This window comes from Monodelphis domestica, chromosome 1, assembly GCF_027887165.1.
Source record: "Monodelphis domestica isolate mMonDom1 chromosome 1, mMonDom1.pri, whole genome shotgun sequence".
Classification (NCBI taxonomy): Eukaryota; Metazoa; Chordata; class Mammalia; order Didelphimorphia; family Didelphidae; genus Monodelphis; species Monodelphis domestica.
In genome coordinates this window covers 678166073-678192614 of record NC_077227.1, presented here as the reverse complement: position 1 = coordinate 678192614, position 26542 = coordinate 678166073, and the positions used below count along the sequence as shown (strand labels likewise).

Here is a 26542-nt window from a genome sequence, read left to right as displayed (position 1 = left end):
GATCATTTTAACACAATTAGGGAAAGGACATACAAAATGCTGCCAAAAGGCCTAAGAAAAGAACAATAACTTAATCAGAAAAGACTTCATAAAGTCTTGGTGGTGACCTCTGAGCTGAGCCTTGTGGTGAAGGAATAAATTCTAGACCTAAGCATCAGCATGAACAAAGATCCAGAGAAATGGTGTAGGGGCAGTTAGGGAGCTCAGTGGATAGAGAGAGCCAGGCCAGGAGATGGCTTTAAATCTGGTCTCAGAAACTTCCTAGCTATGTGACTTTGGGCAAGTCACTTAACCCCCGTTGCCTACCCTTTATCAATACACAGTATTTATGCTAAGGTGGAAGGTAAGGGTTTTAAAATTAAAATGGAAAATATTAATTAAATTAAAAGTAAAAATAGTATTCTGAGGAATCTATAGACTTCCTCATTAAACTGCTAAAGGAGTCCAAGACACAAAAAAAGGTGGAAACCCCTGGAGTAGCATGTACCTTGAGTAGAAGGAAATAATATGAGCCAAGTATGCAAAATAATTTGTAATCTGATTTGGATAGGGTGCAGAGCACCTAAAGGTGATAGCTGGGAAATTGAACTGGGAAAAATAACTTTGAATGCCCCATAAGGAGAAGGTTTTTTTATTCAGTAGCCCATGGGGAGACATTCAGCAGTCTGATGGAGGACAATGATATGATCAGGTTTGGGAATTAGAAGAAAACTATTTGTGGGCTGGATTTTTGTTAGCAAGGCAGTGGTGTTAGATAGGCTGGAGGCTGGGAGAGAGCAGAGGTCCCTGTGAAAGATCTGTGAAAGGTAGGGATGGGAGCTGGCACTAAGGTGTTCCATCAATGCCTAATGTATTGATTTTCATTTTCAGGGTCAGGCTGTTGCTCAGCTCTGCTCAACCATCCCCAACGTTACAGTCTTTGGAACTGCTTCTTCCTTCAAGCATGAAGCCATCAAAGATTCCGTCACCCACCTCTTTGACAGAAACGTTGATTATGTGCAAGAAGTTAAAAGGTAGGGCATTAACCCCCAAGATTGCCTAGCGGTATCCATCTGGCCTGGCTAGTGGAACCATGAAAATCACAGAGGGGAGGACTCCATTTTGGGATATTTTGAGCTTGTCAGTTCTCCAGCTGCTTCAGGATTCTCTTCTAAATGGGTCTTAATAATTGGGTACATTTTCTCACTGTGTATACAGATGGTTACAATTGGGTCAATAAACATTTTAAGTGCTGAGTGCAATATACAATGCTTCTAGACTTTCTCATCTCTGGCCTTTCCTTCCAATCCATTCTATGTTCCCCTACCAGTTCTTTGTTCTAAAACTCCTAATGGTTCCCCAATGCTTGTTGAATAAATCCATACTCTTCAACATGGCACTCAAGCTCCTCCACCATCTGGTACCATCCTGTCTTCCCAGCCTGATCTACCCTGCTTCCCTGTATGTCCTTAATGCCCAGCTAAACAGAATGATTGTCCTTATGAACATGGCCCACATTTTCCTGTCTCTGCTTTTTCCTGTACTCTTCTCTATGCTTGAAGATTTTTTCCCTTTTTTTTTTAAAAACATTTTATTTTTTTAATGTTCAAAGATTTTTATTTTAAGTATTTTATCTGTGCTATTGCAATGCCTTCATATAGCACCAAAATGACTTTTTTGTTACCATTTATTTTTTATATATTACAATATGTAACATCAACATAATACATATGATTTGTTACAAAATATGTAATAAATTATAATAAATACATATCCAAGAGAAACAACTTTTCACATTAGTTACATTCAAAAATCTGTCATTCTTTTTTCCCCCCTCTCCTTCCAACCCTCACCACTCTCCAAGAAGGTCTTCTTAATTTCTACTCCCCTATATCTTTACCTATTGATGTTCCTCCTCCTTCCTTCAAATTCTAGCTTAAATGCCACTTCTTTTTTTTTTTACTCTTATCTTCTGTCTTAGAATCAATATTGTGTATTGATTCCAAAGCAAAAGAGCAACAAGGACTAGGTAATGAGGGGTTAAGTGACTTGTCCAGGATCACAAAGCTAGGAAGTGTCCAAGGCCAAATTTGAACCCAGGACCTACCACCTCTAGGCCTGATTTTCAGTCCACTGAGCCATCTACCTGTCCCTTTAAATGCCACTTTTAAGACTTCCCTGATTCATTCATCTGTAAATTAGATCTTGGAGCACTTTAACTGATGCATTTGTCACATCCTAATATGTTTTATATTTATCTCTGTCACCCCAACTAGAATGGAAGCTTTTGGGAGGTATGGATGGTATTTCAGTTATCCTTGCAGTTCCCCTAGATCTGAGCACCAGCTTCTGCACATACATGAATATTTCAAAAAAGGTCTTTGATTTTTTTCTGAGTCTGCATCCTCTGCTAATGAAAAATGTGGTCCCTCATTCTTTAGTAGAGCGTACTCATGAGTTGCTCTGATCAAAAACTCATCTGCTGGCAACCCATTTTTCTGGTGACAAGCCTTTCTACTCCAGGCTAGTTTGATCTTTGGACGGTATGTCCATACTCAACTCCTTTCCATTTTGTTAGGACCTGCCAGAAATTACTCTTTACTGGGATTATCCTAAAGAGCCAGGGACCTCTTCGTCCCATGAGAAGGATGCCTTTAATGATGTGTAATAAATTTTGGACGAGTGGACCCTTTGGAAGTTGAACCCTGAATTAATTAGAAAGCTCCAGGTTGTAGCTGATTAATGATAACAGCTGATCATGTCTTCATTTTCATTTAGTGGAGTGATGTAATGAGGTCAATGTTTAGGGAAGATTAAATATCTGGCAGTTTGTGCAGATTGAATGGGGAGTGGTATGGAGGATGCCTGGAGCCTGTCATTGGGATCCAGATATGAGGATATGAGGGCAGAGACCAGGGTAGAGATGGAGAGGAAAGGATATAAAAGACCCTTTGGAAGAAAAGTTAATAAGACTTGAAATGTAGTGAATACAGAGACCAAAGCAGAATGAGAAAAGTCAAGAGATTTGGGGATTGGATGATTGCAAGGATGATAGTGACACTAACAGAGATGGGGGTGAGGGGAGAGTATGATGCAGTCAGTTTGGGGCCTGCTAAGTCTGAAGAAGCAGGGAGATAACTAAGCGTGAACTCCTTCTACACAGAGATGAGATTCTATCTTACTTATTTTTGTATCTCCTATAGGCCCAATCAAATACCTTTAGTGTTTAGACATTTTAGATGGATGAAATGTCCCTTGGCTTTTGTAAATTAAGACTGGAGTTCTGGAGGGATGTTGAGGCTGAAGATTTAGTTTTGGGAATAATCATCCTAATCAGCACTGGATGATAATGGGAGCCTCCAGCCAAGATGAGCTCAGTGAGGAAGAATGGGTAACAGGAGAGCAGAGAAACCAGAGACCAAGCTATAACTGAAAGACATAGCAAACAGAAATAAATTCCCTAGTAAAAGGGTGGGAGTCTTTTAAAGACAGTTTTATTAGAGCCCTAAAGTAATTACTACTAAGGGAAATTGACAATAGGACATTTTCCAGAACCCTCTCAAAATAATGGAGGTAAAACATACAAAAGAAAAAAGAAACAGACCAAAGAAGAAAGGAGAAGAGAGGGAAAAGAGAAAGGGAGAGGGTGGAATGGGGAAAAGAGAGCCTAGAGAAAAGAAGAGAAAAGGGAAATAAAAGATGAGTGGAAAAAGGAGGATCAAGAGGTAGGGCAAATAGGGAAATTCACACATCTTAGAACTAAAGAACCCTGCATGTTTTTTAAATGCCAAGCATGTTTAGAGCCTTGCACTTGGGATACAAGAACTAAATTCACTTTAGTCCAATTCAACAACTATTATTTAAATACTTACTATGTGCTAAGCACTGTGCTAGGTGTTAGGAGTAAAGCCTGGATCAAGGATTTCATTGGTTTAGGGTTAGAAAAACTTCTAACAATGGAGGGAGCACCTTCTCTAGAACTCATCATTTTAGAGTTGCCTAGGGAGGTAAAACAATCTGCCTGGGGATCCCTGGGCCATTGTGTGGCAGGGACAGGACTTGAACCAAAGCCTTCCTGGCTGGGAGATTATCTCTATCCAAATAGATACTGCTGCTACAATGCAATGATTTGGGACAATCCTGAAAGACTTATGATGGGGAATGCTATTTGCCTCTAGAGAAAGAACTGTTGGAATTGTCTTCATATCAGTGTGTTAATGGTTTTATTTGGGGGTTTTGGTTATGTATAAATGTGCTCTTTTGACCATGACCAATATGGAATTGTGTTTTGCATGAAAAAATAAAACAGCCAAATAGCTGCTGCTGTATTGCAGCAATGTTGGAGTTATAAAGACAAAAAGGAAACAATTGTGTACTTGAGGAACTTTCATTCTCCTGGGAGGATACAATATGTGCACAAAGAAGCATATAAAAATGATACAGAATGAATACTAAGTAATCTTAGCTGTTAATCAACAGGTACCTCTTTTTTTTTCCCTTCTGTCTTAAATTTGATACTGAATATCAATTTTAAGGCAGAAATGCAGCAAAGGCTAGGTAATGAGGGTTAGATGACTTGTCCAGGGTCACACTAGGCAGTATCTGAGGTCATATTGGAACATAGGTCCTCCTAACTCCAGACTAGTTCTCTATTATATACTGTGCTATGTGGCTGCCCCCAGACAGGCCTCTTTAAAATAAATTTTTTTAATCTATTTTTTTAAACCCGTACATTCTGCCTTGGAACCAGTTCTATGTATTGCTTCGAAGGCAGAAGAGTGAGTGATAAGGGCTAGGCAATGGGGGTTAAGTGACTTGCCCAGGGTCACTACAGAGATTTGAACCCAGGATGACCTGTTTCTAGGCCTGGCTCTCAATCCACTGAGCGACCCAGCTGCCCTCTATAATTTTATTTTAAAAATATTTTTCCATGGTTACATGATTCATGTTCTTTCCCTCCTCCCTCCCAGAATTGACAAGCAATTCCACTGGGTTATACATGTATTATCACTCAAAACCTATTTCCAAATGATTCATTTTTGCAATAGAGTAACATTTTAAAGCCAAAACCCACTTCCTAGAGGTTGTTCCAGTCTCCATGGAATTCCTCCAGTTCATTATTCCTTTCAGCACAATAGTATTCCATCACCATCAGATACCACAATTTGTTCAGCCATTCCCCAATTGAAGGACATCCCCTCATTTTCCAATTTTTGTCACTACAATGAGCACAGCTATAAATATTTTTGTATACATATTTTTCCCTGTTATCTCTTTGGGGTACAAACCCAGCAGTGCTATGGCTAGATCAAAGGGCAGACAGTCTTATCACCCTTTGGGCATAGTTCCAAATTGCCCTCCAGAATGGTTGGATCAGTTCACAACTCCACCAGCAATGCACTAGTGTCCCAATTTTGCCACAGCCCCTCCAACATTTATGATTTTCCTTTATTGTCATATTGGTCAATCTGGACAGATAATAATAAGGTACTGAATGAGCCAAGTAAGGGACTTCAACAAGTGAAGAAAAATGAGGTAGGAAAAACATTCCAGAAATAGGATGCAGGGAAAAAACCAAATAAATATCAGTTTATTGGCCTGGAAATGGGAGTTGAGATGTCATATATGGGGAACGATGAATAGTCCCTTATGCTTGATCCTAGAGGGTGTGTGACAAAGTAATATGGGATCAATCTGAAAAGAGAGTCTGGAACCAAATTATGTAAAGCAAAAAAAAAAAAGCGTTTGTATTTAGTCCTGGGAGCAATAGGGAAATCCTGGAGTTTCTTTAACAAAGTCAAAGGACTAGTGTTAGGAATGTCAGTTTGGTAACTGTATAAAGGATAAATTGGAGAGAGGAGAGCCTGGGTGTAGGAAAACCAGTTAGAAATTATTGCAATACATCAGAACAACTCTGAGGTATCACCTTATACCTAGTAAAGTGGCCAATATGACAGTAAAGGAAAAGAATAAATGTTGGAGGAGATGTGACAAAGTTGAGACACTAATGCTTTGCTGGTGGAGTTGTGAATTGAATCAACCATTCTGGAGGGCAATTTGGAATCATGCCCAAAAGACCTTAAAAGAATGATCGAGCAATGCCACTTCTAGGTTTATATTCCAAAGAGATTTTTAAAAATCTGGGCAAGGATCTGTTTGTACAAAAATATTTATAGCTGCTCTTTTTTTGGTGGCCAAAAAAAAATGGAAAATGAGGGAATGTCCCTTGATTGGGGAATGGCTGAACAAATGGTGGTATATTTGGTGATGGAATATTATTGTGCTATAAGGGATGATGAATTGATAGATTTCTATAAGAACTGGAAAGACCTACATGATCTGATGAGGAATGAAAGAAGAACCAGGAGGGTACACATAAACTGTAACATTGTGGGATGATCAAATGGAATTGACTTATGAGAAAGAATGCTATCCAATCAAGAGAAAGAATCATGGGAGTAGAAATATAGAAGAAAACATGATTTATCACTTGTTTATATGGGTATGTGATTTGTGGCTTTGATTTTTAAAAATTACTCTTTTACAAAAATGAATAATATAGAAATGGGTTCAAGTGATAATATATATGTATAACCACCAGTGGAATTCCTTGTCAGCTCAAGGAGGGGGGAAGGATGAGGGGAGGGAGAAAACAAGAATCATGGGGAGAGGGAAATTAATAAAACATTTAACAAGAAAACAAGAAATTAAATAAATAAAAGAAATTATTGCAGTGAACCCAATGAAAAGGATTAGCACATAACCTTGAGTAATGTTTGTGTAAATGGAGAAAAGGAGATGAATGGATGCAAAATATGTTGTGGAAGGAGAATCACTAGGATTTGGCAAATAATTGGATTGAGGCAGAGGGAGTTTTCTACCACTGAAAAAAGATGATTTTAAACATCTTTTACCTAGAGCTGAGATGGTTTCCAAGGGAACATTGATTCTCTGCATTGCCTAAGTACCTTTTGATATGAGATTGACTTCCTGCTTCACATTCACAATTAGGTGGTGTTCAGTTTACATTGAGGGGGGCTTCCAAGTGACTCAGACTAGTTAAAGTCCAACCCATCAAACTCAGATTAATAAGCCCACCAGATTTCAAACAGAAATCAGACACTTCCTGGCCCCCAGGAGTTTATTACTGAAGATGAATGTGGGCCATGTTAAAGACACAAACTGGAAAGATCAACACAAACAAGAATATGAAAAGGAAGTGTCCCACATAGCTATGAGAAATCATTTTAAGCACGATCCTCAAGGAAGATGATCTACTATAAGAGCTGGGCATTGAACAAAGGAAAGGATTTCAATAAAAGGAGATTAGGGTGGGTGAAGAGACCATTGTAGGTGTGAGGAATAGTGTAAGCAAAGAGATGAAAATGAAAGGAGCCACGGTGTAGACTAGGCCAGTTTAGCTGGAAGGTACACTGTGGGGAGGGGAAAGGTGTGAAATTAAGATTTAGAGAGAGAGAGAGTGGAACCATATTGTGAAAATAAATTCTCAGTAAGGGGATGTTTTTCCAGTTGTCACTTACATGTTGGTTCATTGTTTCTTGAAGTATGAGAAAGATGGGACTGTGAAATGATCCCGCAGGCTCAGCCACTAGATAATTGTACTGTAGGTATGAAGGACACCCAGGCAGACCTTGATTTGGGGGATTAAGAAATTGGGACTTTGACTGTTCAAGGGTTTCATTTCCAAGAAAGGCCCTACTGTTTTACATAATTGCTTAATTAAAGAGAGCTACTAATGTATTTACAGCTGTGCTATTAGCTGAGATTAGGCATTTTGGTTCAGGGCAATATTTATAATAGACCCAAACGAATGGAATTTGGTTTCGCCTTCTCAATAATTATGCTATAAGCAGAAGGTCTAATTATTGCTAAATATTTTGCTGTTTTTAAGTTTATGCCTAAGGAAATACTGCAGTAGAAAAAAAAGAATCTAACGTTCATAGAATAACAGAAGCTCAGTGCTAATAGTCTTCAAAAAGCATCTAATCCATCTCATAGCTGGAACAGGAATACCCTCTGTAGTTTTCCCCATATGTGGCTATTCTGTATCCATGTGGCAGTCTCCAATGATGGGGAATCTATTGCTTCTAGAGGCAGTTCATTCTACTCAGAGACCTTTAATTGCTAGGAAGTATCTCCTTCTTTACTGCTGCTTGTCCCTTACATCAAACATAGTACATAAAAAAGAGTACTGGTTCTGGAGTCACAAGACTTGGGTTCAAATTCTGCCGCTGAAGTGTATTATCTGTGATTTTGAACAAGCCTCTTAACCTCCCTTAGCTTCTTTTTCCTCATCTGTAAAATAAGGAGATTAAATGGCTTCTGAGGTCCCTTTCATATCTAAATCTATGGTTTTCTGATAAACCTGCCTCTCTGCAATTTCTCCTTTTTTGCCCCTACATCTGCCTTCTGGACCTTTGCAAAAAAAGTCAATTTCTTCTATATTAAAGCCCTTTGAATACAGGGAGTCATAGTCCCTCTATTTTTCTCTTCCTGCTTTACATTCCACCCTCTTTCTGTCTCTCTCTTCTCTTCTCTTCTCTTCTCTTCTCTTCTCTTCTCTTCTCTTCTCTTCTCTTCTCTTCTCTTCTCTTCTCTTCTCTTCTCTTCTCTTCTCTTCTCTTCTCTTCTCTTCTCTTCTCTTCTCTTCTCTTCTCTTCTCTTCTCTTCTCTTTCCTTCACTCTCTTCCTCTCTATCTTTATTTCTCTCCCTTCTCTTCCTCTGTCTTCTGTCTCTCCCCTCTACTCCCCTGTATTTCTTCCTCTCTTTATCTATCTCTCTGTCCCTCTTTGTCTGTCTGTCTCTCTCCCCCTTTTTTCCCCCTCTCCCTCTTTCCTTTTCTCATCCCTCTTTCCCACTTCTTGCCCCATCTTCCCCTTTCTTCCTCCCCCCTCTCATTCTTTCTCTGTCCTCCTATTCCATCAAGCTTCTGGAAAAAGGATTAATTACCTTTGGAGAAAGCCCATTCCTTTTCGGCAACTTTAATTGTTAGGAGGTTTTCTCCTATATCAAGCTTAACTTTGCCTTTTTTCCCTGTTTTCATCCGTTGCTCCTCATTCTGACTTCTGGATCAAAATAATCCTACCCCTTCCCCATGCATGATAGCCTTTCAGATATTTCAAATTAGCTCCAGGCTTTTTCTGTCTCTTTATCAAGCCAAACATTGCTTTGACCAATTGTTATATGGCATGAATTCAAGGCCCTCTGCCATCCTGGACAGTCCTCCAGCTTATCAACTAAATGTGGCCCACAACACAGCATCCTATTCCAGATGCAATCTTCCCCGAGAAGTCTGCTATCTCTCACCTCCTCATTCCTGAACTTTATGCCTCACTAAACATTGGCAAAGATTGAATTCATTTCCTTGGCTGCAATATCATATCACTAACCTATTGAGCTCACAAGCCACTAAAACGCCAAATATTTGAACAACTGCTGAGCCATACTATCCCATTCTCATGCAGACAAACTTGGTTTTGTGAACCCAAGGGTATATTTACTTTTATGACTTAAATTTCATTCTTGATAATAGGGTCATAGAATTAGACTGAGAAGAAACCTTAAAGGCCATCAAGTCCTACTCTCCCATTTTTCACATGAGAAAACTGAGACTGAGAGACATTAAACCACTTGCTCAGGTGCCCACAGCTATTAAGTGTCTAAGGCAGGATATGAACTTACTCCAAGTCCAGTACTCACCACTGTGCCAACTAGTTGCCTTCCCAGGAAAACATTCTAGACTATTCCCCAAAATCAAAGTCAAGTTTACTGTCCTACAGATTGCCTATTCCCATTTTTTTCTTCTTTGAAAATTAAGACAATTTTGAAAATTGGGACAATATGCTCCTTTCTTAACAGGAGAAAGGTTATCATTTGTCAGAGAAGGTTGCAATATAACAGCATCATAGAATCAAAGAGTTAAGCCAACCTAGATCTTCAAGAATGAGTAGAGTATCACCTGGGAGAGATGAAAAATGAGGTGTCATTGTGATCATAGAGTGGATGTGTATGGGGAAATGATGAGGAATCTTGTTTGGCCACAGCATAGAGTATTGTGGGAGATGTAAGAGATGAGACTGGAAGTGGAGGATAGTGGGAGTTTGTGGGAGGCCTTTCATATACTTTCCTGACTAAATTATTCTATTTGTAATTCATTTTGAGCTTTGAGTCTCGTTATTTAATTAGAGATGACTAGCAAAGCCACAAAATCAAGTATATGATATTATTTCTACATTTGGAGTTAGGGACAACTCAATAATAGTACTGAGGTTCTGAGAGATCCCTGATGTATCATTGAGAATAAGGGAGAAAAAGAAAATGGATAATCTTCTCCATTCCCTTACTTACAGCTGTTTTGTGTTTTGTTTCTCTGCCATTCAGAATCTCTCCAGAAGGCGTAGATATCGTCTTGGATTGTCTGTGTGGAGAAAACACAGGAAAGGGCCTCAGTCTTCTTAAACCTCTGGGAACATATATTTTATATGGTGAGTATGGAAGGTGTAATGAAAACATTCATGAGAAAAGAGCTCTGTGTTAAAAATCTTTAATAGCCCAGGTGTCAAGGTCAGGGTTCAGTTTGGGGTTTTGGGGGGCATTTAGTGGGGCAAGAGGGAAGGAGGAAGAGATCAAATAATCCCCTGGGATGCCCCTGATTTCAAGACAAGAAATAACAATGATATAATTTCTATGACATTTGAAAGTGGACAAAGTGCTTTCCTTACAATAACCTTGTTACATAGATGGGACAATTATTTTTATCCCCATTTTACACATGGGGAAACTCAGGTGAAGTGGCTTGCCCATGGTCATAGACCTACTGAATGATAGAAACAGGATTCAAATTTAGACCTCCCATTCCGAAGACCAGGATTGTCTTTATTACATCACTCACCTTTGTATAATGTGCTCTTAAAGAAGGCTTTGCCAGAGGGGTACATGACAAAACAAAGCAAACCAAAAAGCCCTTGTCAGACTACATGGCCTGATTTTTGCTAGGTAGCAGTAGATGTTCATAGAAAAAAGTACATCAATAAAACTTTTTTTTTTAACCCTTACCTTGTGTCTTACAATCAACACTACATATTGGTTCCAAGGCAGAAAAGCAGTGCTAGGCAATTGGAGTTAAGTGACTTTGCCCAAAGTCACATAGTTAGGAAGTATTTGATTTGAACCCAGGTCCTCCCAACTCTGGTCCTGGAGCCTTATCCACTGAGCTTCTCAGCTGCCTCAAAACATTTTTTTAATGCAAAGAAGAAATCTAAAAACTAGGGAAGGGAGCACAAAAACAGAACAGTTTTGTTAATCTCTTGAATTCAATTTATGTACACATATATAAACATATAAAAGCAATTGAATATGATAGAAGTCCAGTTTATTTAAATATTCTTCTTTAATCTTATATTTTATTGTATTTATTATATTATTATTTATTGTTTTATTCTTAATTATTCTTTCTTGGTTTTCAAAATATTAAAATATGTTGTCGATGGTCACAATAAAACAAAAATTATAAATTTACAAAAAATGTACAAAATTTACCACAAAATAAAAATGGTTTTCACAGGTAAATTATTGTTCATATGAACAAATTCTAAGGCCATAGAGGCATATTATTTCACCCTGTCATCCCTAAAATTGACTCTGTAAATAGCTGCAGTATTAGAAAGCATGGCATGGTGGGAATTTGGACTGGGAATTGGAACGGAGGAGTTTTCATCCTGGCTTTGTCACTAAGTTATTGTGTGTCTATGGGAGGTCATACCCTTGTTTCTCTGGGCTTTGGTTTCTTCCTCTTAAAATGAAAAATTTGGATTAGGGATCTCTGACACTTTTGACAGTTGATGAGTCTTAATTCCCTTCTAACTCTGCCATTCTTTGACTCTACATTGAGATTAATATAAGGGAATTGTTAAGGCAGAGGGACCTTTAGTCTATGAAATTTATATTCGATGTAGAATGTTGAGCTTAAGGAAGTGTGGAGCATTTGCATACTCCAAGAATGACAGTTAAAAAGGATCATAGAACCTGCAACACAGGATGTGAGAGCTGAGAGAAACTTTAGAAAACACAGTGTGGAATATTAGAACTGGAAATGATCTGAGATCATGGTGCACAGAGTAGCAAATCAAAAAGGAATCTTAAAAGAGAACAAAGGGGAACAGCTAGGTAGCTCATTGGATTGAGAGTCAGTCCTAGAGATGGGAGGTCCTGGGTTCAAATTTGTCCTTAGATACTTCTGAGGCAAGGCACTTATTCCTAATTCCCTAGCCCTTACCACTTTTCTGCCTTGGAACCCATTTCATAGTACTGATTCTAATGCAGAAGGTAAGGAAGGGTTGGAGAGGGAGAGAGAAAAAGGGGGGGGGGGGAAGAGAGAGACAGAGAGAGAGAGAGAGACAGAGACAGAGAGACAGAGAGAGAGAGAGAGAGAGAAGAGAATGCCACATCAGAATGAAACCTTAAAACAGAGAATAGAATGTCCAAACTGTAAAGGATATTAAAACAGAGAATACCACAGCTAGAAAGGACCTTAGAAAATAGGACACAAAATGTTAGAATTGAAAGAGAACTTAAGGACTTAGAACACAGACGAGAGAACTGAAAGGGACTTTAGAACAGAGAGAATGAAATGACAGCTAGAATGGAGAGCTTAGAAGACATAATAGAGCTTGACCCAACTGGATGGAATCTTAGAACACAAACCACAGAATAGTAGAGCTAGAAGGGACCTTAGGGCATAGAATATACATTGTCAAAGTTGAAAGGAATTATAGAGATTATCTAGTCCAGTTCCAGCTTTTCACAAAGGAGGAAGCAGAGGCCCAATAAGGGAAAGTAACTTGTCTGAGGTCCCACATAGCATTTGGGGCAGAACACTGCGAGCTAGGGTTTTTTTCCATTCACTATGTGAAACAATGCCCAGTATCACCTCTGTTTGGTTCAAGTCTCCTGGAAGAAATTGTTTGGTTCTGAACTCTTTTAGACTTCATTTTTCAGTTCCTGTCACAAAGATCCTAGGGGTTCAGAAAGGGAGTGACCTTTCTGATGGCCATGACTTTAGAAGGATTTATTCCCCACTCACAAATTTGTAAGAGGCCCCAGAGATAGTCATGGCTGTGGTCCCTGTAGGTGTACGGGGGAAATTGTGGTTCCCTTGAGCTTGGAAGGGCCAGTCTTTGGTGGGTTTAAACCTCTTTAGGTGTCTTTAATAAGTTCAGCATCAATATGGCAGGCACTTGGTATAAGGGTCCCCCAGATTGCCTAAGAATGGGTAAACTGGCACAAATAGAAAACAAAGCAAGCACCAGACTGTGATGCTTGGAGCCCATGAATAGCCCCTGTACTTCTAGCCTGGACAAGACTTTAAAAAATCATCCACAGATGAGAGGTTAAATGATTTCTGGACCAAACTACCATGAACTCATGCATGCCTTGCCCCTTGCTTTCCTGAGTGTGTCATAAGAAAAGGATTTGAGGGAGGCAATCAAATTTTGTCTTGAAGGGTTTACATAAGTCAGAACAAATCATTTTTTCAAAGGGCTCCTGGATGTCTGTTTTTCAAAAATAACAAAAGAGTTATCATGTGAAATGAATCATCTTTCATTTCTGGGAGACAGTTATTCCCATTTCTCTAGGGGGTGTGTGTGTGCGTGAGTGTGAGCCATTGGCCCTTTTAGCAGTCTTGTGAAGCCCCTGAACCCCTCCTCAGAATTGGGCTTTCAGATAATTGAAGAGAATGATCGATTTCAGTTAAGGGCTGGTGAGAACACACCAATACATCAAAAATGAACATAACAAAATAATGAAGGCCAAGCATGACCTGAATAAAGATATATGAGGAAAGAATCCCAAATCACTCCTTTGTAGAGGTATGCAATAGACATGTTTTCAGACTTTTTCAGTATATTGATCAGCTGTGCTGACTTTTTTCCGCTTTAAAAAAAATACTTATTGTTTATGGAATGGCCCTTTCTTTGGGAGACATTAATAAGAAAAACTTTATTTAACAATTTACACACGTCCCCTTAAAAAAAGATTAGTATGCATAAAACTACATTCTTTTTATCGTCCATGTTCGTGGATACATTGAAATCTATCTTTAGATGAGGTAAAGGTTGTCTATGGACCCCAGGTTAAGAAATTGATCGAGACCATTCTTGTATTGACTCTGGAAGGTAGGAAGTCAAGAAGCATTTATTAAATGCCTACTGTATGACATGCAATGGTTCATACTCTTAGAGATAAAAAAAAAAGAAGATAAAATAGCCCATGTTCTTAGGGAACTCACAGTTTAATGAGATAGACAGTATGCAAACCACTATATACAAACAAGATACATAAATTGGAGTTACTCTCAGAGGAGAGGCCGTAAGATTAAGGAGGACTGGGAAAGACTTCTTGCAGAAGGTGGGTTTTTTGCTGAGACTTAAAGGAAATCAGACAATGGAGATAAGGAGGGAGAGATTTCCAGGCATGGGGGACAAGCCATTGAAAATGTCCCGGAACAGCGAGGGGACTTGGTGGATAGAGAGCCAGGTGTAGAATCTTGAATTCAAATCTGGCTTCAGACACTTCCTAGCTTTGTGACCCTGGGCAAGTCACTTAATTCCAATTGCCTAGCCCTTACAGCTCTTCTGCCTTGGAATCAATACTTCATATCATCTAAGACAGGATTTAGGGTTTCCTTTTCTTTTTTTTTTTTAAGTGCCCAGAGTTGGGAGATAGAGTATTATATGTAAGGAAAAGAGACTAGCGTATAAAACTGTCTCTATTTTACTGAGACCCAAAGAGAGGACATGAGAAGTGACTCAGGCTCAATCTCAATTAATCAGTAGCAGAACCGAGACTAAACCAAGGTCTCCAGGCTGCATGCAGTCAGTGCCTTCTCTGCTATCCTGATACCTTGTTCAGTGATAACTAAGAGATTATCAATTTCATAGGCTCTCAGATGGATGGAACCTCAGAGGCCATCTAAGCTAACCAAGAGACCAAGAGCCTTAGCAAGAATTTTTTTTATGCCCTCCTTGTAAAATGGTGATCTAGATGGATTCCAATGGCAGGCCCCCAAGGGTAGCAGAGAAAATAAACTATTGCCTACATCTGTCTCTTCATAGCTTCTACCTGTTGATTCTACCTCTGATCAAACAAAATAAGTCTAAAGCCTCTTTCACATGAGAGCCCTTCAGATACTTAGAGACGGCAGCTATATGCTTCCCGAACCTTCTCTTCTCTCTAAGCTAAACATGCCTAGGTTTTTTTTTTAATTTGTTCATTTTCCATTCCAATGTGATCTCCAGGCACTTCAATTCTTTTGTTCCTCTCTTTCCCTCCTCCTTTTCCAAGGTACTTGGGAGTTCCCTCAAGTTACTTGCCCATTGTGATATTTTCAAATTCTTTCCAGTCCCTGACTGGAAACAAAGACAGCCCTTTCATTTGGAACAAATGCCAGAGCTTTTGCTTTCCAAATAAGTTGTTTCCAAGAATCTAGAGCGAAAAGGGGTCTTAGAGGTCATCTAGACTGATTAATGAGGAAACTGAGGCAAATACAGGGGAGCAACTTGTCCTGGGTTTTCTGACTCTACATCCAGTATTTTCAGTCCATTGCTATGCTGCTTTTCTTCTCAGTGGCTCATGTTCCATGTCCTCTCTTCACAGGGTCATCAAACACGGTGACAGGGGAGACCAAGAGCTTCTTCAGCTTTGCAAAATCAGTGAGTATTTGCAGAAATCTGTTGTACAGCCTGTGTTCATGTATGAAGAGGCCTTCATGTCCAGGCTGGGGCTCATGTCCAGGCTGGGGCCAGCTGGAGATCTGCAGGCAATAAGAGAAACCAAAAGCCAGTTAGTAGAAGGGCATTTAGGAAAATCTTCAGCCCCAAGCAGCTTTAGAGGGGACACCGTGATCATGTTAGGAGATGGTCTGAAAATACTGTCATTAGAAAAAAACCATCTCCTTTTGAAATGTTGGAGAGGAGCCTTGAATGTGGGGAGAGTGTCTGAGAATGTACAGAGGACACCGTGTTCATAAATGTAAGCTCATGTCCACTCCTGGTGAGCAGAGTGTAGAAATGGAATCAGAAATTGGGGAGGGAAAAGAAAAGAAACAATTATTAGATGCCTTATAAATACTCTCTCATCGGGAGGGATATACTAGTATGAACCCCATTTTACAGAGCCACACAGCCAGTAAGTATCTGAGGTTGTATTTGAATAATAATTATAGCTAACATTTATGTAGTGCTTACTGTGTGCTAGACTGTGCTAAGCGCTTTGCAATTCTTATCTCCTGTGATCCTCCCAACAATCTGGAGAGGTTGGTGCTATTATTACCCCCATTTTATAGATGAGGAAACTGAGACAAACAGAAGTTAGGTGGCTTGCCCAGGGTCACATAGCTCGTCAGTGTCTGAGACTGGATTTGAACTTAGATCTTGACTCCATGCCCAGCACAAGTAGGACGGCAAATAGAATACTGAGAGAAGTGATATAATGTGCTTAAAAGGTTAGGTAAGTAAAAAAGTGCATGTGAGCCAGACATACTACATTGTAGGTTTCTTCTGAAATTCCTTATCCTGGCAAAGTGTTTGATTTTAACTGGTAAGATGAGGCTGCGTGTTAAAAAGCACGAAGGAACAAAACAATGACTGTAGACATTGAATTTGCTAGCATCAGCTTCCTTTGGGGGTGGTAGGTGGGGAAAAAATGAGAGAAATGTTTAGTTTCATTTAACCAGAGATTGCTTGGGTGTTGAGCCTGTTGCCACGTACTGAGAACATTTCTAGAATTTGAATGTTCTAGCTAGAATCTGATAGTCTGTAGGTGTCTCAGAGGGCATTTTGTCCAATCTGGATTCTGAACAGGAATCTTTTCTAGACCATTCCCCAGAAGAAGCCATTCAGCCTTGGATTAAAGATCTTCAATGATGAGGATGGATATCCCAAGACTCTTGCCATCATCGACAGCTATAATTATTGGGAATTTCTTACATTTAAAATCTGTGTCTCTGTAACTTGTACCCACTGCTCCATAGCTCTTCTCAGGAGCCAGACTGAGCAAGTCTTATCTTTCTGTAGTGACAACCTTTCTCCAGCTAAGCACTTGTTATTAAGCATCTACTACCTATATGTCCAAGGTGCCATATTGTCTTCCTTTCTGTAGGGAACTAGGTGGCACACTGGACCTGGAGTTAGGAAGATCTGAGTTCAGCTCCAGCTTCAGATATTTACTAGCTGTGTCACTCTGGGAAAGTCACTTAACCTCCACTTCAGTTTCCCTAATTGTAACAGGGGGATAGTAATAGCATCTTGCAGGGTTGTTGTGAGGATTTAATGAGATCATATTTGTAAAGTGCTTAGCATAGTATCTAGCACATAGTAGGTTCTTAATAAATGCTTGTTCCTTTCTCTTAAGCTTCTCCCAAATCCCTTCTATGGAACTTTTTTTTTTTCAAGACTTGGTCTCCAGTATCCTCTGGAGGTGCTCTAGCAAAACTTAACCCACACTCCAGGGGACATCTCACCAGAGCAGAGTACAACAGGACTATTGCCTTCCCTGTCTTCGATGCTCTTTTTCTATAGTTCTGCCAGGAGTCTCTTAGGCCACTGTTAGGGGCCTCATTTGTTTGTTGAATTGAGTTCAATAAGTGTCATTCATTGAATTCATGGATGAATTGTTGAGATTAAGAAGAATTAAATTGCCAGGCATGGAGAACAGAGGTTGTGGGTTCAAATGTGACCTCAGATACTTCCTAACTATATGACAAGTCACTAAATCCCGATTGCCTAGCCATTAGAGCTCTTCTGCCTTGGAACCAATGTTTAATATCAATTCTAAGGGTGTTAAAAAAAAAAAGAGGGCGGGAAGAAGCATTAGACTGATTCTTCTTGATCTTAGAGGGTAGAAGGTAGAAGTTACAATGAGACACCTTCTGGTTTAAAATGAGGAAGAACTACCATTCTATTACAAGTGCAGGGAGTATACACTTAACAATGAAAGTCACTTCTGTAAATATAATAATAGTTGATAATTGATATGGTTATAATACTTTATAGTTGCAAAGTACTTTATATGCATATTTTATCTGAATTTTATCATAAATGGGAAAAATACCAGACCAATTGTCTACTTAGCTGTATTTGGCATTATTATGATTTTTCCTATTGACAGATCTATCAATACCTTCTAACTGTCTGGTATGTTTTAGTAGAAATGATAAAAAAAAATTTTTAAAACATTTAAAATTTCATCATCCTTTGTTTACTTGAGATTCTTCATAGTGATACTCAAAGGCTGCCATATTGCTCATAATGGAAGTTCCCAGAACTGCCATCAAAGCTGTTTTATGATCTGAAACCCTGCTTTTCTGCCAAATAATTACCTGAAACAAAATAGTCAAATCTTATAATACTGAATTTAGATTTATAAAGCTCAAAATACTTATAACAATAAATGTATCACATTATGAACGCAAAAAAAAATAAAATAAATAAAATGAGGAAGAACTTCCTAGTAATTAGAACTGCCCAACCTTGAATGGGTCACCTTGGAAGGTAGTGAGGTCCTCAGCATTAGACACCTTCCAGGAGAAGCTGAGGAACCACTCATAGGAGACATGGTAGAAAGAATCCCATCTCCTTCATGGCCTGGTTGTTTTCACCATTTCTGTCCAGCTTTAGGACTCAGTGATTCCAAATCTAGTCAAGAAGAAGAATTGATATGTGTCAACTGGCATGATTTGGATTATGGGATAACTATTGCTGGGAAGACTGTAATTTTCCTGATATAATTCCATTATGTTACCGTGCCTAGAAATGAAATTAATCTGAAGCTCTTAATTAAGTAAGAGTTAATTCACATTAACCCAAGTACCTCATGCTTAATCTCATAGAATGTTAGAGTCATCTATAACAATGGGGATAGTCATAGCATCTACCTCTTGGGATTGGGTAGGGAACAAATGAGATAATTGTAAAGTACTTAACATACTGTCTGGCAGATAATAAGCTCTCAATAAGTGTTAGCTGTTATTATTATTATTATTATTATTATTATTATTATTCAAATACAGCCTCAGATACTACTAGCTGGATGACTCTGGGCAAGTCAGCCAACCTGTGTCTGACTTAGTTTCCTTACCTGTAAAATAGGGATAGTTATAGTGCCTACCTCTCAGGATTGTGGTATGGATCAAATGAGATAATAATTGTTAAGTGCTTAGCTTAATGTCTGGCATATAGTAAGCTCTTAATAAATATTATTATTATTATTATTCAAATCCAACTTCAGATATTTACTAGCTGTGTAACTGAGCAAGTCAGTTAATCTGTGTCTGACTTAGTTTCCTTATTTGTGAAATGGGAATCATAATAGCACCTTCTTTCCAGGATTGTTGTGGGGATCAACCTAGAACACGGACTGTCAGAGCTGGAAGGGAGTCTTAGAGACTCTCTAGTCTATTTTCTTCTGGTTCCAAAATTCCATGGGTCTCTGGTACCACCATTTTCTCTGCTCACCATCACCCAATTGAGAACACTTCATGTAATCTCCCTTGTCCTTCTGAGATAAGCATTATGGATTTCTTTTCCTTTCGAGCTTTCATATCTGGAAGGAGAATTATTTTATCCCAGAAAAAAAAAAGGAAAAGACAAGATGCCTCTGTGAGCATTTCTCTTGATGACTGGTTTCAGAACAAGAATAGCTATTTTTATGTTGCTGTAATTAACTCAACACTGACAGATTGCTGTGGGTAAGCAAATTGGTCCCAAATTACATTCAATCGTACAGAGTGTTTTCCCTTTTCTCTCCTAAATACAGGCTCCCATAAGCACAATGTTAACACAATAATTGCATTGTGTACATGTTTGACTGAAGCATTCAGAAAAACAAAGGCCCCTCTTGGAAAATGCATATGGTGTGAAAAGTGGGACTGAGGTCCTTTGGCAGCAGCAGCAGCCTGAATAACCATGCCAGATGCAATATGTGCTCATGGATGAGGTTCAAACATGGTGGAGGGCAAAGAACTCTGGAATTGAGGTCAGAGGACCCGATTTCAAATCCCATTTCTGTCACCTTCTAACTCTCAACCTCACGTGAGTTGCTTAACTTTGCCTTTCATCAGTTTCCATATCTCTAATGTGAGTTGTTTCAATGAAAGGAGCTCTAAAGACCTTCCAAGATCCGAGTCTTCCTATCAAGGGACAGAGGAGAGCTCCATATGGATCTGATTCATCTACTTGGAGAAAGGCTCGAGGATGGCAAACGTTGCCTCTCCTCACCTCTTAGGACCAGAAAGAGCCTTAGATTGAAAAGCTTCAAGCTAGAGAAAGGTCCTTAGAGTGGAGCATGTTCATTTTGAAAGACACCTTAGAAGAAGAAAAAATTAAATTAAATTAAATTAAAAATTAAAAAAAAATGAAAGACAACTTAGAGCTTTTCTTCAATTTACTCATTTTTCAGAGGTGGAAACTGATACCAGAGAGAGGAACATGCTTTGCCCAAGGTCTCACAGCACTTTACACACCAAGGCAACACATCAGTGTCGGTGATAGCATCATCATCATTACTTTTATTACTGAGGCATTAAAGGCACAATTTTAGTTGAAGGATTAACTCTCAAGTGGTCCAGATGTCTAGTTTGATGACACCTTTTCTTCTCCTCACAGGATCACATACGACTTTTTCTGTTCCCCATTTCTTCTAATGCTCTTGTCACTTCTGTCTCCAGTGGTGGCAGGTCGAGAAGGTGAACCCTATCAAGCTGTATGAAGAGAACAAAGTCATCGCCGGATTTTCTCTGCTCAATCTCCTTTTCAAACAGGGTCGAGGAGGCCTGATTAAAGGCATAATGGACAAACTCATAGCCCTGTACAACGAGAAGAAGATCAAACCCATGGTTGACTCATTATGGGCCCTGGAAGAAGTAAGCATTTTGCCTTTTTGCTAAACAACACTGACATTTTAGCCATGGTATTTGAAAGAAAAAGATCAGTGATCCCTTTTCTTTAGGTTTTTTGTTAGTCAATAAGAGAATAAATAGAATAAAGAATTCAGAATTTGGAGTCAGGGAGTTGGGTTCAAATCTCAGGTCTGCTACTTGCTAATGGTCTTAGACAAGTCACTATAGTGTCTTTGGCCCTCAGTAAAATGATTCAAGTAGAATAGAATTTCTCAAAGTATATGGTCCAGGGATCTGTGAGCTCAGAACTATTTTCATAATAATCTTCAAATGTTTTTTGTTGAATTAAGAAGATATTGATAGATATTCCCCACATAAACAAAAGCTTAATCGTTTTTAAGCATGTAAAGGGATCCTGATGCCTCAAAATTTGAGAATTGCTAAGCCAGAGGATTTCTAAGATTCTTTAGAGCTCTAAATCAAAAGTCCTATGAATTAAGTGAGTTCTTATATTAGAATCAATCATGCTTTCAAGTTCAGCAAACATTGATTAAGCACCTCTCTGTGCAAAGCACTGTGCTGGGTACTGAAGAACACATAAAGCTTAAATAAGACACAATCCCTGCCCTCATGGAATTCCGTTAGGTGACACAGTGGGTAGAGCAAGCTTGGAGTCAAGAAGACTTTAGTTCAAATCCAGCATCAGATACTTACTGGCTGTTTGTGACTGAGCAAGTCACTTAACAAGTTTACCTCAGCTTCCTCATCTGTAAAATGGGAATAATAATAGTAAAATCCATATAAATGTAAGCTATTATTCCTACTAGTAGTAGTATGGGGACAAAACATAAACACTGATCATATGGAATCATTCATAAATGTATCAAGAGAGTTGCAAGCATATGATCAGTTCTGAAGGGGAGATTTTTTTGTTCCTTTTTTTTTACTGGATGAAGGTAGGAATTGAGAGGAGATAATATAAGAAATGGGTTGTAAAGGATGGGCAGACATTTAATAGGTGGCAAAGGGAAGATGGCATGTTTCAGATATTTGTAGGCATCCAATTTTGTTAGCATGTGGAACTTTAGGTGAGAAATCCTTCCCTTTGCTTAGACAGCAGACCTTATATCCTGGGGAGTTATATGAGGGAAATAGAGGGCTGTCTTTCAGGAGTAGGCTATGAAGCCCCTTCTTCCTACCTTTCAGGTGAGGGTCTTATTTTTATGCAGAGTTGGAAGAGATTGGTCAGAAGGTGGAGTATTATTACAGCACTGTATGGGATGAGGCTGAAAAGGAAGTTTCCAGAATGTGGGGTTTTGAATGCTAGTGTAAGGATTTCAAACTTTATTTGATGGGCATTAAAGGGGTTTGAATAGAGAAGGAATGAGCATTTAAACATTTAGGGGAAAAGAAGATGAATCTGTCTTTAATAAATGATGAGAAGGACAGCAAGGTATGGAAGAGATGCTTCCTTCATCTGTGGAGAGAATGCCTACATCAAGGAAATCGTGGAACAACCAAATTATCAGTATACTCAAAACATTTGCTATTGTGTGCTCAACAATGAAAAAGATTCTGGTCCAATTCTAAGAATCAACTAAGACACTGAGGTATAGTGGATAGAGGAAAGAACTTGGAACCACAAAAACCTGGGTTCAAATCCCACTCCAGATGCTTACTTGTATGACTTTGGACAAGTCAGTTAACTTCAGTCTTATTTTCCTCATTAGTAAAATGGGGGCCATACTAGCCCCTCACTCACAAACTTGTTGTGATAGTCAAACGAAATATTGCATGGAAAGCACTGTGAAAACCTTAAAGTACTATAAAATGCCAACTATTGATTATGATTGCTGAAAAAAAAAATTCTGAATTAATGGCAGCTTCCCTAAAGGACTAGCCTTCCAGGGTCAGGATGAATGGCATTCTCCATACCTTTATCTGCTAACAGATGCTTCTGATGCCATATGCCAGGGACTTTGGTTTTGTTTTTTTGTTGTTGTTGTTTTTTTCTGTAATATGGGCAAATATCCCTTCAAGGTTGCAGTCAGATCAGACTTAGTAATTTATGTGTTCAGGGCCGCTGTTGGGCGAGACACCGTGAGTCATCGAGCCCACACAACTTCCTAGTGCCAGAAGACAGTTTGCAAAATGTATTACTTGCATACTAACCACTGAAGGAAAATGATAATGATTATCGCCCCCAAGAAATTGCTTTGGGAGCCAGCTTTATAACTTCATGCAAGAAATATAAAGCCCTGAGAGATTGAAAGAAGAATTTTCTCTACTCTACGTGGGCTCTAACTGGTTGTGATAATAACATTAGAGTCCTTTTCAGCCATTGATCTCTACATTTATTGGGAATTGTAGGGAATTGTAGGGATTAGTCATACAAAGCAGAAACTGATTGTAGAGCAGATCCCAAGTTTGCCTTCCTGCTGCTTTGATGCTCACTCCCCACTGCTAAGTAGAAACTCCCTGGGAAGAGGGACCAAGACTTACCACAACTTTGTATTTGTCAAGTAGAGGACATAAATATTGGTTGAAGGCATGGATTCCGTATCACTGACAGGATTGTACAATAGGCTTTAATATGCCATATATACAAAAGAACTTTAAGAAGACGTAAAAAAGGCATGATAGAGGTCTTCAAATATCTGAATGGACCTCATATGGAGAAAGGTTTAGATGTCTTCTGCTTGGCCCCGATGGCTTAATGGAAGGTTGGGAGGAGGTTGCTGGTTGGGTATCTCTGGGGATCCATTCTGAGCCCTGTTCTAATGAAGACTTTTTCTTGATCATGACTGAGATGAAGATGTAAATGGAATACTTCTCAAAATTGTCAATGGCAAAGCTAGAAGAAATAATAACTACATTGGATGACAGTCAGAATCCAAAGGATCTTGACAGTCTCGAAAGATTGGACTGATTCAATTAAGAGACCTTTGATATAAGTAAATGTAAAAGCCCTACATGTGGGTTCAAAAAATCAACTTTATAAGATCAGAATGAGGGAATTGTAGCAAGACCACAGTTTTAAGTAAAAAGAATCTAGGGGTTGAGGCAGTCAATAAGTCAGTTATTTAACAATAGGAGCTGGAGGTAAGACAGCTAGGTAGCACAGTGGACACAGTGCCAGACCTGAAGTCAGGAGGACCTGGGTTCAAATCAGATCTCACACACTTCCTAGCCATGTAATCCTGAACAAGTTACTTAACCCCAGTTGTTTAGCCCTTGCCACTCTTATTTCTTAGAATTGATACTAAGACCGAATGTAACGATTTAAAAAAAAAAATTTAGTTGGGCTCCTTATTTAGTGGATATTAATAATGATGATAGCTAAAATTTATGTAGTATCCACTATGTGCCAGGCACTGTGCTGTTTTACCAATAGTAGATCATTTAATCCTAGCAACAGTCTTGAAAAGTAGATGCTCTTCTTATCCCCATGTTTACAGATGAGGAAACTGAAGCAAACAGAGGTCAAGTGATTTTCCCAAGCTCACACAATTATTAAGCGTCCAAGATCAGATTTAAATTCAGGTCTTCCTGACTCTAGGCCAGGAACATTCTCTACTGTGCCACCTAACTGCCCCTACAGACCCTATGTGGGCTAACTATACAACATAGCTGCCTGAAAAACAAAGGTGATCTTAGGACAAAATTACTATCCAGAACATTTGAAGTGAACTCTTGTCTAATTGGACTCTATCCGCATTGTTATATTCATTTCTGTGTGGTGCATTTTTAAAAAGATAATTATCTTTAATCACCATCAACTCAGAGACATTGCTGGGCAGAGTGACCAATATGACATGGGACTATATAAGGCCTTACCGTATGACAGTCAGTTGAATCAGTTGGGAATATTCAGACTAGATCAATCAGTACTTTATTTCATTTGTTTTTTCAAAGTACCGGCTCCTAGTCTTACTTATTAGTTTAATAGTTCTTTTACTTTTACTTTTACTCATTTATCCTTTAATTTGTAGGATTTCCCATTTAGTTTTTATCTGGGGATTTTTAATTTGTTCTCTTCCTAATTTTTTAAGTTCCATGCCCAATTTACTGATCTCCTTCTTCTCTATTTTGTTGATATAGGCACTCAGGGATACACATTTTCCCCTGAGTACTGGGGGAATACTCAGACTAAAAGAAGATTTGGATGAGGTTAGGTGTGGAGGAGCATGTTAATTATCTTCAATTATCTGAAAAGCTTTCATATAGAACAGGGATGAAACTTGTTCTCCTTGACAAAATTTCTCCTAGGGCAAAGCTAGGAGAAATGAATGGAAATGGCAAAGAGATAGAGTTAGGCTTTAAATGAGGATAAATTGTCCAGCAATTAGAGCTACCCAAAAGTAGGACAGGCTGGCTCAGGTGGTAATAAGTTCCCCCCTACTTTAAGTGAAGGTTGGATGAGCACTTGTTGGAAATATTGTAGAGTGGGCATTTCATAAATACATAGTACGCAGGGGACCAAATGATCTTAGAGCTCTGATAATTCTGTGGTTTCTGTGCTTCACGTACAATGAAACAAGGTTACCATTAATTCCCTTCTCACTAGGAGACTGTTTTGTTTCAGTTCTGTTTATGAACCCAAAAATAGATTTTAAAAAATATTCCATTTATCAATCTATTTAAAGTATTGTTTGAGAAGTTTGGACCTGATTGTTCAAATCAAAATCCCATAAAATCTATGTATGATCATGAAGTCTTTTAAAAATTCAAATGAGTAGATTATATATGAAAAAAATCTTAGTCAATTAACAAACATGTATTAAGTACCTACTGTGATGATAGGCACTGTACTAGGGAGACAGATACAAAAATGAGACTCATCCCTGCCTTCAGGGAGTTTACATTCTACTGGGGTAGCCACAATCTGTCCATTGATGTGTACAAAATAAACATATGCTGCTTTAGGTAGATTGTGGTGGAAACTAATAATTGGAGAACCAGAAAAAGTCTTGAAAGAAGTGGCCCTTCAGCTGAGCTTCGAAGGGGGTTAGGGCCTCCGGTGATTGGAATTGAGACAGAAGAATATTCTTGGCATATAGAACAGTCTGTTCAAAGGTCCAGAGACAGGAGATGGGCATAGCAAGGAGGACGGTTTGGCTGGAACACAAAGTACATGGGGGAGCAGGGAGGGAATGTGTCATCAGCCTGGAAAAGCAGACTGGAGCCCATCTGAGAAGAGCTCTAAATGCCAAAAAGAGCAGTTTCTATTTTATTCTAAAGGTAATGGACAGCCATTGGCACTTTTTTGATTAATGGAGTAACATCATCAGACCTCTGCTAAAGGAATATCAATTTGACAACTGTGGGGAAAGTGGATTGGAAGAAGGGAGAAGCTAGATGAAGGAAGACTAATTAGGAAGCTACCATTAGAGTCCAAGGGAGCAATGATGAACACATCAACTAGGATGTGACAATTGAATGAATATGAAAGGGAAGTGGAAAGAGTTAAGGATGATTCCTAGGCTGGGTGACTGGAAGAACAGCAAAGCTCTCAACAGAAAGAGGGAAGTTAGGAAGAGAGCTGAGTTAGAGGAAAAGATAATGAGTTCTATTTTGTACTTTTTTGAGTTTGAGATACATTCAAGTGGAGATGAAAGGTACAGGTGGAAGAATTGGTAGAGCCATCT

General features: G+C 38.9%; 1 protein-coding gene across 1 annotated transcript in view; it reads left to right on the top strand.

Moving 5' to 3' along the window:
* VAT1L (vesicle amine transport 1 like) overlaps positions 1–26542 on the top strand; it is a 139541-nt gene that overhangs the window by 52213 nt on the left and 60786 nt on the right. Inside the window, exons 4-7 of the mRNA XM_056795965.1 lie at positions 871–1013; positions 10382–10485; positions 15656–15711; positions 20724–20918. Coding sequence (XP_056651943.1) covers positions 871–1013; positions 10382–10485; positions 15656–15711; positions 20724–20918 — 498 coding nt within the window. The remainder of the gene's footprint in view (positions 1–870; positions 1014–10381; positions 10486–15655; positions 15712–20723; positions 20919–26542) is intronic.